The sequence below is a fragment of the Bufo bufo genome, chromosome 2, assembly GCF_905171765.1.
Source record: "Bufo bufo chromosome 2, aBufBuf1.1, whole genome shotgun sequence".
NCBI classification, from domain to species: Eukaryota; Metazoa; Chordata; class Amphibia; order Anura; family Bufonidae; genus Bufo; species Bufo bufo.
This window is the reverse complement of record NC_053390.1, coordinates 428101777-428118506: the sequence shown is the minus strand read 5'-3', so window position 1 is coordinate 428118506 and position 16730 is coordinate 428101777. Positions and strand designations below refer to the sequence as shown.

The following is a 16730-nucleotide window of genomic DNA, read 5'->3' as shown; positions in this document are numbered from 1 at the left end:
ATAAACTGGACGAAATCTGCTATTATGCCTCTATGGTCACATGACTGGCCGTCAAGATTTCACAATCTGCCTGTGGTGGATAATTTTAAATACCTAGGTGTTGTAATCACCAGGGATCCCTCCACGTCGCTGGCTAGAAATATAGACCCCTTAGAGTTTCTGTTTATAGAAAAGTTTAAAACTTGGAAGTAATTGCTGCTATCAGTAATGGGAAGATTAAACTTAGTCAAGATGATACTACTTCCGAAGGGTCTTTATCTCCTGTCACATGCATGTGCTCCAGTACCCAAAGCCTTTTTCGACCGCTTGCATTCATTAACAGCTGCTTTTGTTTGGGGTAGGGCTAGAAGGAAGCTTTCCCTTAGTGTACTACAAAGATCTAAGCTTCAAGGGGGGGCGGCCCTGCCTGACTTTCTTGTATTACATTGCTGGTTAGTTGAAGTATGTAGCTTCATGGGTAGCACGGGGAGACTTACCGGGACCGGAGTATTGGCTAAAAGAGTACCTTCATTTGACCACCTTATGGCCGGTGTTAGAATCTTTGGGTTTAGTACCTGGGAGGTTACACCTTATTCACAAACTGGCTAACCATGTATGGAAAGCTGCCAAATTGAATTCCTATAAAGATGTGCCCGATGCCGCTCCACTTTGGGATAATCCCATGTTTTCACACCTGGCAGATTTGGAGGGCTCTGCTGTCTGGAGGCGAAGCGGGGTTACCTCCCTGGAGGATCTTTACGAGGGAGGAGTACTGCGCTCTTTTCAGCAGATCCAGGAGAAGTTTGGGTCTCCTCACACTCTCTTCTACCGCTATCTCCAATTGAGACATGCCCTCGAGGCCCAGTTCCGTGGTGCGGGCCGTAGCATCTCCAAATATCCCTTGATAGGTGTACTGAGATCCCAAGGGCCCAGGGGGATCATATCTGTGCTATATACACATTTACTAGGAGGCCGTATGCTACTCCAGCCCCTTGAGGTGGAGGAGAGGTGGAAAGCCTCCATACCTACACTTACTGCGGAGGACTGGGAGGAGGCTTTGTTGACTCCTACTAGGGTCTCCCCATCGATCAATAATAGGCTGACTCAATTGTTTACATTGCACAGAAGCTACCTATCTCCAATCAGACTGTACAAAATGGGAAGATTGTCTCACAGTGGATGTCACAGGTGTCATAAAGCAGGGGCTGACTTCTGGCATCCGATATGGGATTGTGGTCATTTGCAGACCTTTTGGAGGAGTGTGGTAGATGTCTTGTCGGCAATGGTTCCTGCCCCGATACCAGTATGCCCCAAAATTTGTATCCTTGGAGTGTTGGATGAGGAGCAGTGGACGCACCATCAAAGAGTGTTTCTGGGGGAGGCCCTGTTTCTAGCTAGGAAAGCGGTAGCTTTGAGGTGGATGGCTGACACGATTCCTACAATTAATCAGTGGAAAGCACTGGTCAACCATGCTATGTCCATGGAAAAAGTGGTTTATATACATAGGAAGTGCCCGCAGAAGTTCCAAAAAGTATGGGGGGAGTGGTGCTCTTCTCCTCAGACCTTACACCCTCTACATATGCACTCTGTGTCGGGGGAGCTCAGACCGTAGTATTTCACTGAAATGTGGATTCTCATGCTCCGGATGCTCTTCGAATATCATGCCCTGAAACAGGCCTCACTGTAACTTTTGTTGTGATGGATTCATGTATTATGTACCCACCTATCATTCATATGTTATTGTATAGCATGCTATGAAGCTTGGAACTCCCCTGCGTGGGATGTGACAGTTTTGCAATGTTATGTCTCATGCCTCTTGTTAAACTTCAATAAAAAGAGTTTAAAAAAAAAAGTGGGATCCAACACTTGCACTTCCCACCGATCGGCTGTTATGGCAGTAGCTCTGGCAGTGGACGGAACTACCCCAAATCAGCTGATCAGTGAGGGTGCAGGGTGTTGAACTCCCACCGATCAGATATTGATGACTGATCCTGATGATAGGCCATCAGTAGTAAAATCCTCCACAACCCCTTTAAAGACAGATACCGCTGCTCCTCTTTTTTAAAGGCACTCATGGTTCCAAAAGTGGATTTAAAAAACGAAAGTTTTTTTACCTAAAGCATCCTTTAGACAGAAGAAAGGAAATTATGGAGCTTACCTGTTTTAAACCAGCAAAGAAGGGCTCGGAAGTGGAATGAATTGCACTGACTGAAGGCGGTGTCAATGGGGCTTTTTCATTAACCCCTGCAGTTGCTAATATGCAAGCAAGTACGGCAGGAATGCCATAGACGACATGCTGTAAAGCAGAATCATACAAAGGTTCATTTCCAGGTAGATGTTCTCCTAGTGTTTGTAGCACTGACTAAGCAGACGCATACTTACTAATATTGGAAAGTACTTGTCTTCAGATGCAATCGCTGGAGATAATATGTTTGCTAGTAATATGCCAAATGGATTTGCTGAATATAGTAAAACAAAATGGTAAAGACAACCTTTTAGTGAAATACAAAAACACCAGAAAAGATGTATACTGTATGTGACAACATACACAACGCACCCGTAGGACAGCCATTACTTACACATTGATGCAATCATATTTGCGGTGGCACGTTGGTGTTCTGGAAACCACACGGCAGCTAGTTTAGCAGGAACAAAGAGCACGAGAGGCTGCGCTACAGCACAAATACTCTGCCCCACAAAGAGGTAAACCAAGGTACTTTTGCCAGTATTCAACATTGAGATATCACTGGCAGAACGCACTATGCTGCCAATCATGTTCAGCCAGGAACTGATGATTATCTGCAAGAAGAAGAATGACACGTTCCGTTACAGGTTGGATATTGCAGGCTCCATTACCATCCACAGACACAAGCTGGTAGGTGTTGTCATGTTACCAGCAATAAAGAAATAACTGCCTGTAGGACACCACTGATTATCAGGCTTGAAAAACAGAGAACGAGACAGAAAAAAAAACATTATTATTTTCCAATTGACAACATGGGTAGGGAAAAATATTCAACACGAGACTGACAATACTGGAGACTGGCAGCAGCGTGTACACCAGACTGACTGTGCACTCATCAGCTGTAGTCATTACACCAGTCAAAAATAGATGCGCCAGTTTGTGCCACATTTTGGCACAGATTATGATAGTGTGTAGGTACACTGACTTTAGTAACTATGGGCCAATGTGCTCTACGTTCTGGCTACCTGCAGCCACCACTAGAAGGAGTGTACAGCATACCTCCCGCAAACTATTATACCACACACAATATGCAGTAAGCTCCCATACTCCCTCTAGTGGCAGATGCAGGCAGACAGAATATTAAGTTCTCAGCCTACACAATGGGGGTCATTCATCAGATATACGCCAATTTTTGGCAGACATCTGTTGCAGATTTGGTCACAAAAAGAACTTGTGGCTGACTATGCGATTTTTCCCTGATCAAGCCAGATCTAAAAAAGGGGGAGGGGTGTTGGTGGGGAAGGGGGCGGGGCAGTCAGCCCGTCTCATTTATCATTTTCAACACCTGTTTTAGGCGTAGATAAATGGTCTAATTCTACGCCAGCACGGGAGCTGGTGTAAATTTAGATGTGTAGTGGATGCGTCTAAGTTAAGTAGAGGCCGGCGCCTCTACATAACTTCAGCGGATCCACCGCCATCTCAGCGGTTATTAAGACCGGCATCTAAAATGCTGGTCTTCATAAATGACCCCATATATGGCCAAATGTATGTAGACACCTGACCATCACCCTTAGGAGCTTTTTAGACATCCAATTTCAATATCATGGGTGTTCTTATAAGGTTCGGCCTAGTACAACCGCCGCTCTTCTGGGAAGGCTTTTGGCAAGATTTTTGGAGTGTGTGGTAATTTTTTCTCTTTAAGGGTACTTTCACACTAGCGTTTTTCTTTTCTGGTGTTGAGTTCCGTCACAGGGGCTCAATACCGGAAAAAAAAACTGATCAGTTTTATCCTAATGCATTCTGAATGGAGGGAATTCCGTTCAGTATGAATCAGGATGCATCAGTTCAGTCCCTGCGCAGACCTTTAAAAATGCAAAAGAAAAAATAAACAAACGTTTTTCCAGATGACACTGGAGAGACGGATGCGGTATTTCAATGCATTTGTCAGGCGGATCCGCATCCGGATCCGTCTGACAAATACCATCCGTTTGCGTCAGGATTTGCAGACTGAACTGCCTGCCGGAATCCTCTGCCGCAAGTGTGAAAGTACCCCAAACTGAAAACACATTTTTAACGTCAGGCACTGATGTTGGGTGAGAAGGTACAGCTCAGTTGGTTTCCAATTCATCCTACGGGTGTTTCATGGTGTTGGGGTCAGTGTTCTGTCCACTGGCATTCCTACACACCAAACCAAGCCTTTGGTACTTTGTGCCCCAGGGCGCAGTCATGCTGGAACAGGAAAGACCTTCTGCAAACTGTTGGAAGCATACCAAGGTCGGGGTGGTTGACCACCTAAGGAATCACCTCTGTAGAGGTAAGAGGGAGTGCAATTTCTAAGGCTAGTTTTACATCTGTGTTTTTAAATCCAGCAGGCTGTTCCGGCAGAGGCCTAGCCGAATACTGCCAATTACCACCAGACCTCATTGACTATAGCATGCATAGCCGAAACCCAAGAATCATGCTGGAAACAGGTCGGATCCCATTGTAGTCAATGGGAATCCGGCTTTGCACAGCCCTATCCGGCTAAGCAGGTGTGAAAGCAGCCTTAACCTTGTAATTGTTACTAATGAGTGCTTCCATTAGTACAAGAAGCTCAGGGAGCCGTACGCATGGCTGCCATTACTCACAGGCCTCCTCTCTGACACTGGTGCTGCCCTGGGCCCTGACAATGTATTGTATAGTGCACACTATGACTTGCAGTGCAGGAACGGCATCAGGACAGTGCTGCACCAAGAGATTACTAGACTGAGTGATGGCGACAGTGGTGGCAGTGCCAGTGTAGGGAGGGTTTTACACCAATGTACCACAGGAAGGTTCTTTCCATCGATATTAATCTTTTGCGCCACTTCGTTATTAATTTGCATTATATTTGTGACTTTTTTACACCATTATTGTGGCGTAAAGACATCGATAAATGTTCACCTATACAGTTGCAAGAAAAAGTATGTGAACCCTTTGGAATGATATGGATTTCTGCACAAATTGGTCATAAAATGTGATCTGATCTTCATCTAAGTCACAACAATAGACAATCACAGTCTGCTTAAGCTAATAACACACAAAGAATTAAATGTTACCATGTTTTTATTGAACACACCATGTAAACATTCACAGTGCAGGTGGAAAAAGTATGTGAACCCCTAGACTAATGACATCTCCAGGAGCTAATTGGAGTGAGGTGTTAGCCAACTGGAGTCCAGTCAATGAGATGAGATTGGAGGTGTTGGTTACAGCTGCCCTGCCCTATAAAAACACACACCAGTTCTGGGTTTGCTTTTCACAAGAAGCATTGCCTGATGTGAATGATGCCTCACAACAAAATAGCTCTCAGAAGACCTACGATTAAGAATTGTTGACTTGCATAAAGCTGGAAAGGGTTATAAAAGTATCTCCAAAAGCCTTCCTGTTCATCAGTCCACTGTAAGACAAATTGTCTATGAATGGAGAAAGTTCAGCACTGCTGCTACTCTCCCTAGGAGTGGCCGTCCTGTAAATATGACTGCAAGAGCACAGCACAGACTGCTCAATGAGGTGAAGAAGAATCCTAGAGTGTCAGATAAAGACTTACAAAAGTCTCTGGCATATGATAACATCCCTGTTAGCGAATTTACGATACGTAAAACACTAAACAAGAATGGATTTCATGGGAGGATACCACAGAGGAAGCCACTGCTGTCCAAAAAACATTGCTGCACGTTTACAGTTTGCACAAGAGCACCTGGATGTTCCACAGCAGTACTGGCAAAATATTCTGTGGACAGATGAAACCAAAGTTGAGTTATTTGGAAGAAACACACAACACTATGTGTGGAGAAAAAGAGGCACAGCACACCAACATCAAAACCTCATCCCAACTATGAAGTATGGTGGTGGGGGCATCATGGTTTGGGGCTGCTTTGCTGCGTCAGGGCCTGGACGGATTGCTATCATCGAAGGAAAAATGAATTCCCAAGTTTCTCAAGACATTTTGCAGGAGAACTTAAGGCCACCTGTCCACCAGCTGAAGCTCAACAGAAGATGGGTGTTGCTACAGGACAACGACCCAAAGAATAGAAGTAAATCAACAACAGAATGGCTTAAACAGAAGAAAATACGCCTTCTGGAGTGGCCCAGTCAGAGTCCTGACCTCAACCCGATTGAGATGCTGCGGCATGACCTCAAGAAAGCGATTCACACCAGACATCACAAGAATATTGCTGAACTGAAACAGTTCTGTAAAGTGGAATGGTCAAGAATTACTCCTGACCGTTGTGCACGTCTGATCTGCAACTACAGGAAACGTTTGGTTGAAGTTATTGCTGCCAAAGGAAGTTCAACCAGTTATTAAATCCAAGGGTTCACATACTTTTTCCACCTGCACTGTGAATGTTTACATGGTGTGTTCAATAAAAACATGGTAACATTTAATTCTTTGTGTGTTATTAGTTTAAGCAGACTGTGATTGTCTATTGTTGTGACTTAGATGAAGATCAGATCACATTTTATGACCAATTTGTGCAGAAATCCATATCATTCCAAAGGGTTCACATACTTTTTCCTGCAACTGTAGGTTTATACTATATTGGGCCTTGAGTATTTGTTTTTTTTGTAGGCCTTGTGCTAGTTCATAGTGATGCCTCATATACATGTTGTATCTAGGCTTTAGGCCCCTTGCAGACGAGCGTGTCTAGATTATGTCCGGATGCGTTCAGTGAAAACTGCGCGATTTCGCAAACAAAGCCATTCAGTTTTATTTGCGATTGGGTTCAGTTGTTCAGTTTTTATTGCGCGGGTGCAATGCGAATTACTGCGTATTGCACGTGCGTGATAAAAAACGGAATGTTTACAAACAACATCTCTTAGCAACCATCTGTGAAAATCGCATCGCATCCGCACTTGCTTGCGGATGCGATGCGATTTTTACGCAGCTCCATTCACTTCTATGGGGCCAGCGTTGCGTGAAAAATTGCAGAATATAGAACATGCTGTGATTTTCACGCAACGCAAAAGTGATGCCTGAAAACCAACGCTCATGTACACAGACCCATTGAAATAAATGGGTCCTTATTCCGTGCGGGAGCAATATGTTCGCATCACGCATTGCACCCGCGCGGAATTCTCGCTCGTGTGAAAGGGGCCTTAGTGTCAGAAGTTGAAATGCAGTCTCATTAGTTAAATTAGAGCCCACTGTGGCTGCTGTCACAGCCGTGTGGTACTTGAACGCAGCGCGGCCATGTGTCTAGTGCCCTTAGACTGTTGACTGCGCCCTAATCTGTTGAAATTGCTGCTACATTTCAGGTGTGTCTGTGACTGCATGTGGACTGGAGCACAAAGGATTCCTTTCGTTACAGGCAGCTCAAAGTCTTATTTTTGTCTTTATTTTTACAGATTTTCCTCTCAGTAGCATTGGTGTCTGACTTGTTACAGCTTCTATGTTAGCTCTGGATCATACCAGGACTGTGGGATCGGTAAGCCAAAGTTCCAATTCCGACTCCTGTATTTTATCACAGTTCGGCTCCAACTCCTTTATAAGGGCTCGTGAACATGACCGCATCCTTTTTACAGTCTGCAAAACGCAGATTCCGACTGTGCACATGCTGTCATTTTTTATTTCACGCCAGGCCTATCCTTGTGTGCAAAGCTATCTTTCTTGTGGGGCCTCGGAATGGACGTGAGGATGAGGACAGCACATGGTGTGACCTCATTGAAATGAATGGGTCCGCATCCAATCCGCAAAAAATGCGGATCAGGTGTGGACCCAACATACGGTCATGTGCATGAGCCCTAAACGGCCAATAATTTAGTAATAAACATTTACTGTAGTAAAATGTTTTTCTCACCATCATGTAGGTAGTCAGGCTAAATAGCCTTAACACCCCATGTTAAGCCACTCCCCAAACCACCCCCTTTTTACCCGTCTACACTTGGTCTGTATTTTTTGTTGGGAGATATGGCAACCCTATTTAGCAGCGGCCATTCCTAGCCAAGTGTGTGCTCTGTGACTCAGCTTTACATTGTCAGTTGTGTGCTGAAGCGCTCTGAGCACCCCCTGCAGAAGAACACAGGGGAACATCATGATACACACTGCACGGCAAGCGCAAGGTTCAGACCGCCGAGTTTCTGTTCTATGTAGGGCTGCGCGCTTGCTCTGAACTCAGCCCAGCATCATCGAATAGAGGCTCAGGGACTGAAACCTGTGCTTGCCTAGCTGAGTCTCAGCATTAGGCCGAATGCACACGACCGTGTTCCGCGGCCGAGAGCGGTCCGTGGTGTGCCGGGCTGCATTCCTGTTGAGAGCAGGAGCGCACGGTGTCATTGGTTGCTATGACGCCGTGTGCTTCATGCCACTGCTGCTGTACAGTAATACACTCGTATAGTGTATTAAAACTCAAATACCAAAGTCATTCAACAAAGTCTTGCAGGACTTCACCTCATCGGAGGCCATACATTTTAATGCTGTACGGAGGCGAATCTCCAAACAGCATTAGGCCTCATTCAGACGGCCGTAGTGTTTTGCAGATCCGAAATACACAGATACCAGAAGTGTGCGTTCCGCAATTTACAGACCGCACATGAGTGCAACCATAATAGAAAATGCAAATAGGACATGCTCTATCTTTTTCGCAGAAAGGAACCAGGGGGTGGGGACAGCACACAATGTGCTGTCCGCATCTTTTGTGGCGCCATTTAAATGAATGGGTCTGCACCCGTTCCGAAAAATTGCGGAACGGATGTGGACCCGTTCATACGGCCCTTAAAGGGTTTCTATCACTTCGTATGCCATAATTAGCTCTCAGACACTAGCGATCCGCTAGTGTCTGCTCTGGCCAACCATCCTAATATAAGAGCTTTTTGGGCAGCCGTTTTGCTTTTTGGGCAGCCTGCCCATCTCCTGATGAATGCGATCCTCCGTGTGACGCAACGGACGAATTCTCGCGCATGCGCCGTGCGCGGCTGTATTCGGCGCATGCGCAGAGAATGTCTGACCGCTTCCCTGCTCAGACATCTCCACTGCGCCTGCGCCGATGATGTCATAGTGCTCCAAGGAACAGGCGCAGTGGAGATGTCTGAGCAGGGACGAGAATTCGTCCGTTGCGTCACACGGAGGATCGCATTCATCAGGAGATGGGCAGGCTGGAGGGACGCGCTGGGCGGTGGCTGTGTATGAAGGTAGACGGAGCCTCTAGGTGCTAATGACGCCCACATAGCACCTAGAGGCTCATTAGCATATTTATAAAAGTTATTTTTTTAGCAAAACGGCTGCCCAAAAAGCTCTTATATTAGGATGGTTGGCCAGAGCAGACACTAGCGGATCGCTAGTGTCTGAGAGCTAATTATGGCATACGAAGTGATAGAAACCCTTTAATGTGAAGTTTTGAGCAAAGCGACTTTGGATCTAGGATCCAAAGCTCGCTTTGCTCATCACTAGTTGGTATGGGTATCTAAGCCAGTTTTCCTGGGCACCAGTTTTGATAAATTTCCCCCATTGTGCTACTTTTGATAAATTTGCCACATCTTCAACAAACTCACATCAAGGCTGACTTTAAAAAATCGAATCATGACAGGTACACTTTAACACTAATCACAAACCACTAAAAAGTTTGTGAGGGATACAATAGTTAAAATGGACTTACTGCATAGTTTAGGCCGAGTGTGTCCAGCAGCCAGGATGCAAGAAAGCCAACTGGTATGGAGACAACCAGGTACACAAGGGACAAGTAGTTGACAGTGTCCAGAGAGGACTTCAGGTGCCTGGCAGTCAGGTCGGCTACAGGAGCAAAGCTGATCCACAACTGAAACATAAAAGGGTTACAGAGGTTTAGCTAGATAACTCTTCCTAAGATAAGAGGTCTCCATAATCCGCAAAACCATAAAAGAAAACCTCTAGAAACATATTTGTACAACAGACTGATATAAAGGAGCCCTCTACATGGGCCGAGAATTTATTATGCCCTATTCAAGTGAATGGGACAGCTTCTTGTCGTAATTACTCCACTTACCGTTGACATCGCAGCGATGAGCAAGTGTAATTACAAAAAGTGCAGCCCCCTCTTCATACAGCTGATCGGCGGGGGTCCCCCACCGATCTGATATTGATGACCCATCCTGATGATAGGTCATCAATAAAAACATTTAAGCAAGCAGGATCAACCTTACCAGGTAGTATGCCTGGTTTAATAGGGTTGATCCTGCTGACTGATGCTCTTTAAAAGAAACTATGTAGAATCAGATTTCTCAGGTATAACATATGAAAGTCCAATGTGTATTTTGTGCTGCAGAATTCAGAGGAGGACCCTTAGATTTCTGCTGATCCACACACCGATTAGACCTATTGTCAATCCGACCGTTTCCTGCCCCAAACAGGCGGCACGCCACTTATTCCCAGTGTGCTCTCACTTTTTAAGCGTTTCGAAATCAGCTGCATAAAAAAGGGCCCTTGTGCTCTACAAAGCGTTTTTCCCATTGAACTCAATAGGAAGTTGTTGGAGGTGTTTTGAGTGTGCATTATGTTATGTAAAATACACAGCTTTTTTTGCAATGTGAACACAGACTCAGGGCTCATGCACATGACTGTATGTATTTTGCAGTCCACAGAACACGCATCCGCAAAAAATACGGATGACGTCCGTGTGCATTCCATATTGTGCCGTACGGAACAGCTGACCCTTAATAGAACAGTCCTATCCTTGTCCGTAATGCGGACAATAATAGGACATGTTCTACTTTTTTGCGGAACAGACATACGGAAACGGAATGCACACGTGGTAACTTTTTTTTTTTTTTTTCGGACCCACTGAAATGAACGGTTCCGCATGCGGTCCGCAAAAAAAAAATGGAACGGACACAGAAAGAAAACACGTTTGTGTGTATCAGCCTTAAGGGGAGATTTAGCATTCCCCTATGCCATGGATTTGGCTTTAAAGACTCACAGAACTGGGTTTTGTGGCTTTTTAGATACCATTGCGACTACTTTTAGTTGTAACGGACATTTTACACCAGTTTCCAAAAAAGGGGTGTAGTGATTGCCAGCTAGGAGCTGCAGGTTAGGTTTGGGCATATCCGAGCACGGCAGCAGGCTTGGGGACAAGTTTTCACTTGCGCAGGCACAACATGCTCTTTCACTTTCATTTACACGGAAGACAGATTTTCGTTTTTCCTTTTTTTGTTCTACAGCTGACCTCGACAGTAAGAGTCGCAGAACCAGGACACTTCCCTAGTACAGAACATACAGATGTAGCAGATCTAAACTTGCGCGTGATATCATGACACAAAAGCCACTGAAAAAGTCAATTAACATTTTTTTAATTAAAGGGCGTGGAAAACCCATTAAACACATGTAACGATCCTCATCTTCACTCGACGTATTAAAGGGGTTTTCCGAGTGTTTTATACTGACGGCCTATACAATCAGCTGTATGAAGAGACCTTGATGGGTGTTACCAGTTGGGGGGGTGTACCTGCACAGACTGACACTGGCTGCACTGATTGGATAGTGTCAGACTGTGCAGGAGGGAACACCCATCTGAACCTTCAATGAAGGCTGATAGCAATTCATTTATAAGGCCTCTTTCACACGGGCGTCCCGGATTTGCTCCGGATGCGTCGCGCCTGCATTGCGGGAAACCCGCGCGAGTAGGTACACAATTGCAGTCAGTTTTGACTGCGATTGCGTTCCGATGTTCAGTTTTTATCGCGCGGGTGCAATGCGTTTTGCACGCGCGTGATAAAAAAAACTGACTGTGGTACCCAGACCCGAACTCAGACTTCTTCACTGAAGTTCCGGTTTGGTTTCGGTGTTCTGTAGATTTTATTATTTTCCCTTATAACATGGTTATTATAAAGGAAAATAATAGCATTCTTCATACAGAATGCTTACTAAAATGTCGATTGAGGGGTTAAAATTAAAAAAAAATTTACTCACCTCATCCACTTGATCGCGCAGCCGGCATAGTCTTCTTTCTTCATCTTTCAGGACCTGCAAAAGGACCTTTGAGGACGTAATCGCGCTCACCACGTCAGCGCAGGTCCTGCTGAATGAAGATAGAAATCTTCTATCTTCATTCAGCAGGACCTGCGCTGACGTCACCGCGCTCACCTTAGGTCATCAAAGGTCCTTTTGCAGGTCCTGAAAGATGAAGAAAGGAGACATGCCGGCTGCACGATCAAGCGGATGAGGTGAGTAAGATATTATTATTATTTTTTAACCCCTCCAGCGATGTTTTACTATGCATTCTGTATTAAGAATGCTATTATTTTCTTTTATAACCATGTTATAAGGGAAAATAATACAGGGAATAGACTTTAATGGGGACCAGGGTTGCTTTCATCCCTATCATCTCCTAGCAACCATGCGTGAAAATCGCACCGCATCCGCATGCTTGCAATTTTTACGCATCCCCATTCACTTCTATGGGGCCTGCGTTGTGTGTAAAACGCACAATATAGAGCATGCTGCGATTTTCACACAACGCACAAGTGATGCGTGAAAATCACCGCTCATTTCCACAGCCCCATTGGAGTGAATGGGTCCGGATTCAGTGCGGGTGCAATGCGTTCACCTCATGGAAAACTCGCCCGTGTGAAAGGAGCCTAACTTATATGACCAGGGTGCTGGGTGCCTATGGAAGTGCCAACACGCAGGACAAAGACAGCAGACAGAATCTTTGCTAGAACAATAGCTAGGCTTTATAGCCAGTATTTGCAGTTTTCGCAATTCTAAAATCACAGCAAAAACAAAAAACACAAGGGTGTATTCACACAGCGGAATTTTCACATGGTTTACGAAATCCGTCCCCCATTATTTTCACTGTGCTGCTGTTCATATGGGGAAGGAATTTTCCAATGCAGATTTCAAACCTACATGGCAGAAATACATAAGTGACTGATGACACTTAGGGCCGGATCACACTGAGTTTTTTGCCTCTGATTTTGGAGTGTTTCCGCCTCAAAATCAGCTCCAAAAACGCCTCAAAACAGCCTCCCTTTCATTTCAATAGGAAGCAGTGTGCCCTATCCTGGGGCAGAATCAGCGCTAAATCTCTCATTGAAATGAATAGGACGCAGAAAAAGACAGCTCCATGAAAGCCTGTGTGTCTTTTTGTGCGTTTTCAGCGCATTTTTTGCGCAAATGTCCTTTAAAGGGACACTGACAGGGCCAATAAGCATATTGAGGTATATATATGGCAGTACAGGTCTTATAATGGGTATTACAATCATCTAAGTATCCCCCCTGTCCACATTATACATACAGTAAACTTAAGTTTTATAACCTGCTCCAACGGTCTTCAATCTGCCCAAGGGGCGGCGTTTCACCTCTCTTGCGCCCAGCCAGCCTCCCCCAACTGCCGCTTTGAAGCGCCGCCCAGCTCATGAATATTCAGTTTGCTGGGCGGCTTCTGCGGTCCCCGCTCTGAAGCGCTGCGCTTAACAGTGCCCTGCGCATGCGCCGGATCTTGTGAAGTCGGGGACAGTAAGCGCCGCCCAGCGAAGTGAATATTGATGAGCTGGGCGGCGCTTACTGTACCGGACTTCACAAGATCCGGCGCATGCGCAGGGCACTGTTAAGCGCAGCGCTTCAGAGCGGGGACCGCAGAAGCCGCCCAGCAAACTGAATATTCATGAGCTGGGCAGCGCTTCAAAGCGGCAGTTGGGGGAGGCTGGCTGGGCGCAAGAGAGGTGAAACGCCGCCCCTTGGGCAGATTGAAGACCGTTGGAGCAGGTTATAAAACTTAAGTTTACTGTATGTATAATGTGGACAGGGGGGATACTTAGATGATTGTAATACCCATTATAAGACCTGTACTGCCATATATATACCTCAATATGCTTATTGGCCCTGTCAGTGTCCCTTTAAAGACCTCACGCTGAAAATTAAGCTTTGTATTGAAGTGAACACTATTTTTCACGCTATGCACTGATTTTTTAAGCGTGTTTTTTTTATTTCATGTTTCGTGTGACCTGGCCCTTAGGCCTCTTTCGCACATCAGTGAATCATGGACGTGTGCTGTCCATGGTCTACACCAGGGATCAGCAACCTTCGGCACTCCAGCCGCTGAGAAACTACAACTCCCAGCATGCTAACTTATTTGCTTGTTCTTGTAACTCCCACAGAAGTAACAGGAGGATTCTGGGAGTTGTAGTTTCAGAACAGCTGGAGTGCCGGAGGTTGTTGATCCCTGGTCTACACGGATAACACATGTATCCATTGACTTTAATGTGTGTACGGACACATCAGTGGTTTTCTATGGACTGTGGAGGAATCTGTGATGGATCACCTCCAGCTGTGGCAAAACTACGACTCCCAAGATGCCCCCTTGCTTGGCAGTTCTCAGAACTCCAAAGAAATGAATTGAGCATGCTGGGAGTCGTAGTTAGCCATCACTTTACGGATCCCTGGCAAACTTTATAGACTATGGGTCTGTGAAAACCGCGGACACAACACGAATGTTATACATGATTTGTCCTGGTGATTCTCCTGGAAACAAATTTTCAGCTTCGCAATAGGTGGAATATGAGTGACACACGGACCAAACACGGATTCTTAATGGATGTCATCACAGACGTGTGAAGGACGCCACCTCGGATTATTCTCCCTTTAAATGTGGCTATTCCTTGGGCAAATCTCTGTCATGTGGAGGTGTAAGCGGCAGATTCTTTTGCAACGCCCATCAGGAGTGAAAAGGTAATGGTGGAGATTTATCAAACTAGTATAAAGTAGACCTGGCTTAGTTGCTCATAGCAGCCAACCAGATTACACTTTTCATTTTTGACAGCTCCTTTGGAAAACGAAAGGTGGAATCTGATTGGTTGCTATGGGCAACTCAGCCAGTTCTACTTTACACCAGTTTAATAAATCTCCACAGAGGAGATAATGACTGGTGTAGACATACAGTAAAATACCAGAATCTGCTTACTGATGGTTTCCAGGTAGTAGCAGAGCATTCTACTATCTAAGTCACTAGCTGCTGCAGAGCTACAGTATGAAGAAGTGTGCGACAAGTGGGCAATGACTGCGCCCCCCTGCCCTCAGCACTTACCATGGCGTTGGAGGAGTTGAGTAAAGCCACCACCATCAGGATGAACCACCTCTTCTTGTACAGCCTGACCTGGCTGAGCTTCCTCAGGGTCTGGCATCGCTCCGAGTTGGGGTCCACTTCACCGGCCGGCAGCAGCATGGCTTCCTCCTGGACATTGTGCTCGGGGTCCGGGGAGATGTCAGGCTCAGCCATGTCTCCTGCTATCACCAAGTTCTTTCACCCAAGTGACCGGCCATGTATTAGTGTGCACACCGGTGACCGGAGAGCTGCCCAGGCCCCGCCCCCTGCGCCCGGTCTGACGAGAAACAGGAACTCCACACTGACTGGAGTCAGCCGTTCATACAAACACGGAAACTAGTCGGACTTTCCCTAGTGCCCGCCTGCCCACAGTTCAGGACAAGCAGCTCTGTGACAATAATAAGGCTTTGTTCATACTTGCGGTCGGGTCTGGTCATGTGACAGCTTTGTCACCTGACAGCTGTGCCGGTCGTCACTGGGACCATTCGAGGCAGTGTAGTATGCAGTACACCAGGGATCGGCAACCTCTGGCCAGTGAAACTACAACTCCCAGCATGCATGCTTGCTCAGCTGTTCTTAGAAGTCTCATGTAAGTCAGTGGAGCATGCTGGGAGTGGTAGTTTCGGAACAGCTGGAGTGCCAGAGATTACTGACCCCCTGTACTCCAGTCATTTACATACATCCCAACTTTTTGGACGGTCAAAGAGGGACACTTAGGCCCCATTCGTTCATGCGTTCAGTGAAACTCGCACCATTTTGCAAGCAAGTTCAGTCAGTTTTGTCTGCGATTGCATTCAGTTTTTTCCACGCGGGTGCAATGCGTTTTGATGCGTTTTTTCACACGTGTGATAAAAAACGGAAGGTTTACAAACAACATCTAACAACCATCGGTAAAAAATGCATCGCACCCGCACTTGCTTCCGGATGCAATACGTTTTTCACTGAAGCCCCATTCACTTCTGTGGGGCCAGAGCTGCGTGAAATACGCAGAATATAGAACATGCTGCGTTTTTCACACAACGCAGAACTGATGCGTGAAAAAAAAAAACGCTCATGTACACAGACCTATTGAAATGAATGGGTCAGGATTCAGTGCGGGTGCAGTGCATTCACGTCACGCATTGCACCCGCGCTGAAAACTCGCTCGTGTGAAAGGGGCCTTAGGCTGAGTTCACACGGGCAAGATTTCCGCGCGGGTGCAATACGGGAGGTGAATGCATTGCACCCGCACTGAATCTGGACCCATTCATTTCTATGGGGCTGTGCACATGAGCAGTGATTTTCACGCATCACTTGTGCGTTGCGTGAAAATCGCAGCATGCTCTATATTGTGCGTTTATCACGCAACGCAGGCCCCATAGAAGTGAAAATCGCAAGCAAGTGCGGATGCGGTGCGATTTTCACGCATGGTTGCAAGGTGACAGTCTATTCACTATTATTTTCCCTTATAACATGGTTATAAGGGGAAATAATAGCATTCTGAATACAGAATGCTTAGTAGGTGGACAATTCACTATTCAGTTTTGTCTGCA

General features: G+C 45.9%; 1 protein-coding gene across 1 annotated transcript in view; it reads right to left on the bottom strand.

The window, feature by feature from the left end:
* SLC49A3 (solute carrier family 49 member 3) overlaps positions 1–15643 on the bottom strand; it is a 66764-nt gene extending 51121 nt beyond the window's left edge. Inside the window, exons 1-5 of the mRNA XM_040417385.1 lie at positions 15181–15643; positions 9778–9936; positions 2559–2778; positions 2362–2438; positions 2138–2275 (exon numbers count right to left, since the gene is read on the bottom strand). Of these exons, the coding sequence (XP_040273319.1) occupies positions 2138–2275; positions 2362–2438; positions 2559–2778; positions 9778–9936; positions 15181–15372 (786 nt within the window). The 5' untranslated portion in view covers positions 15373–15643. The remainder of the gene's footprint in view (positions 1–2137; positions 2276–2361; positions 2439–2558; positions 2779–9777; positions 9937–15180) is intronic.
* Positions 15644–16730: the final 1087 nt, after the last annotated feature.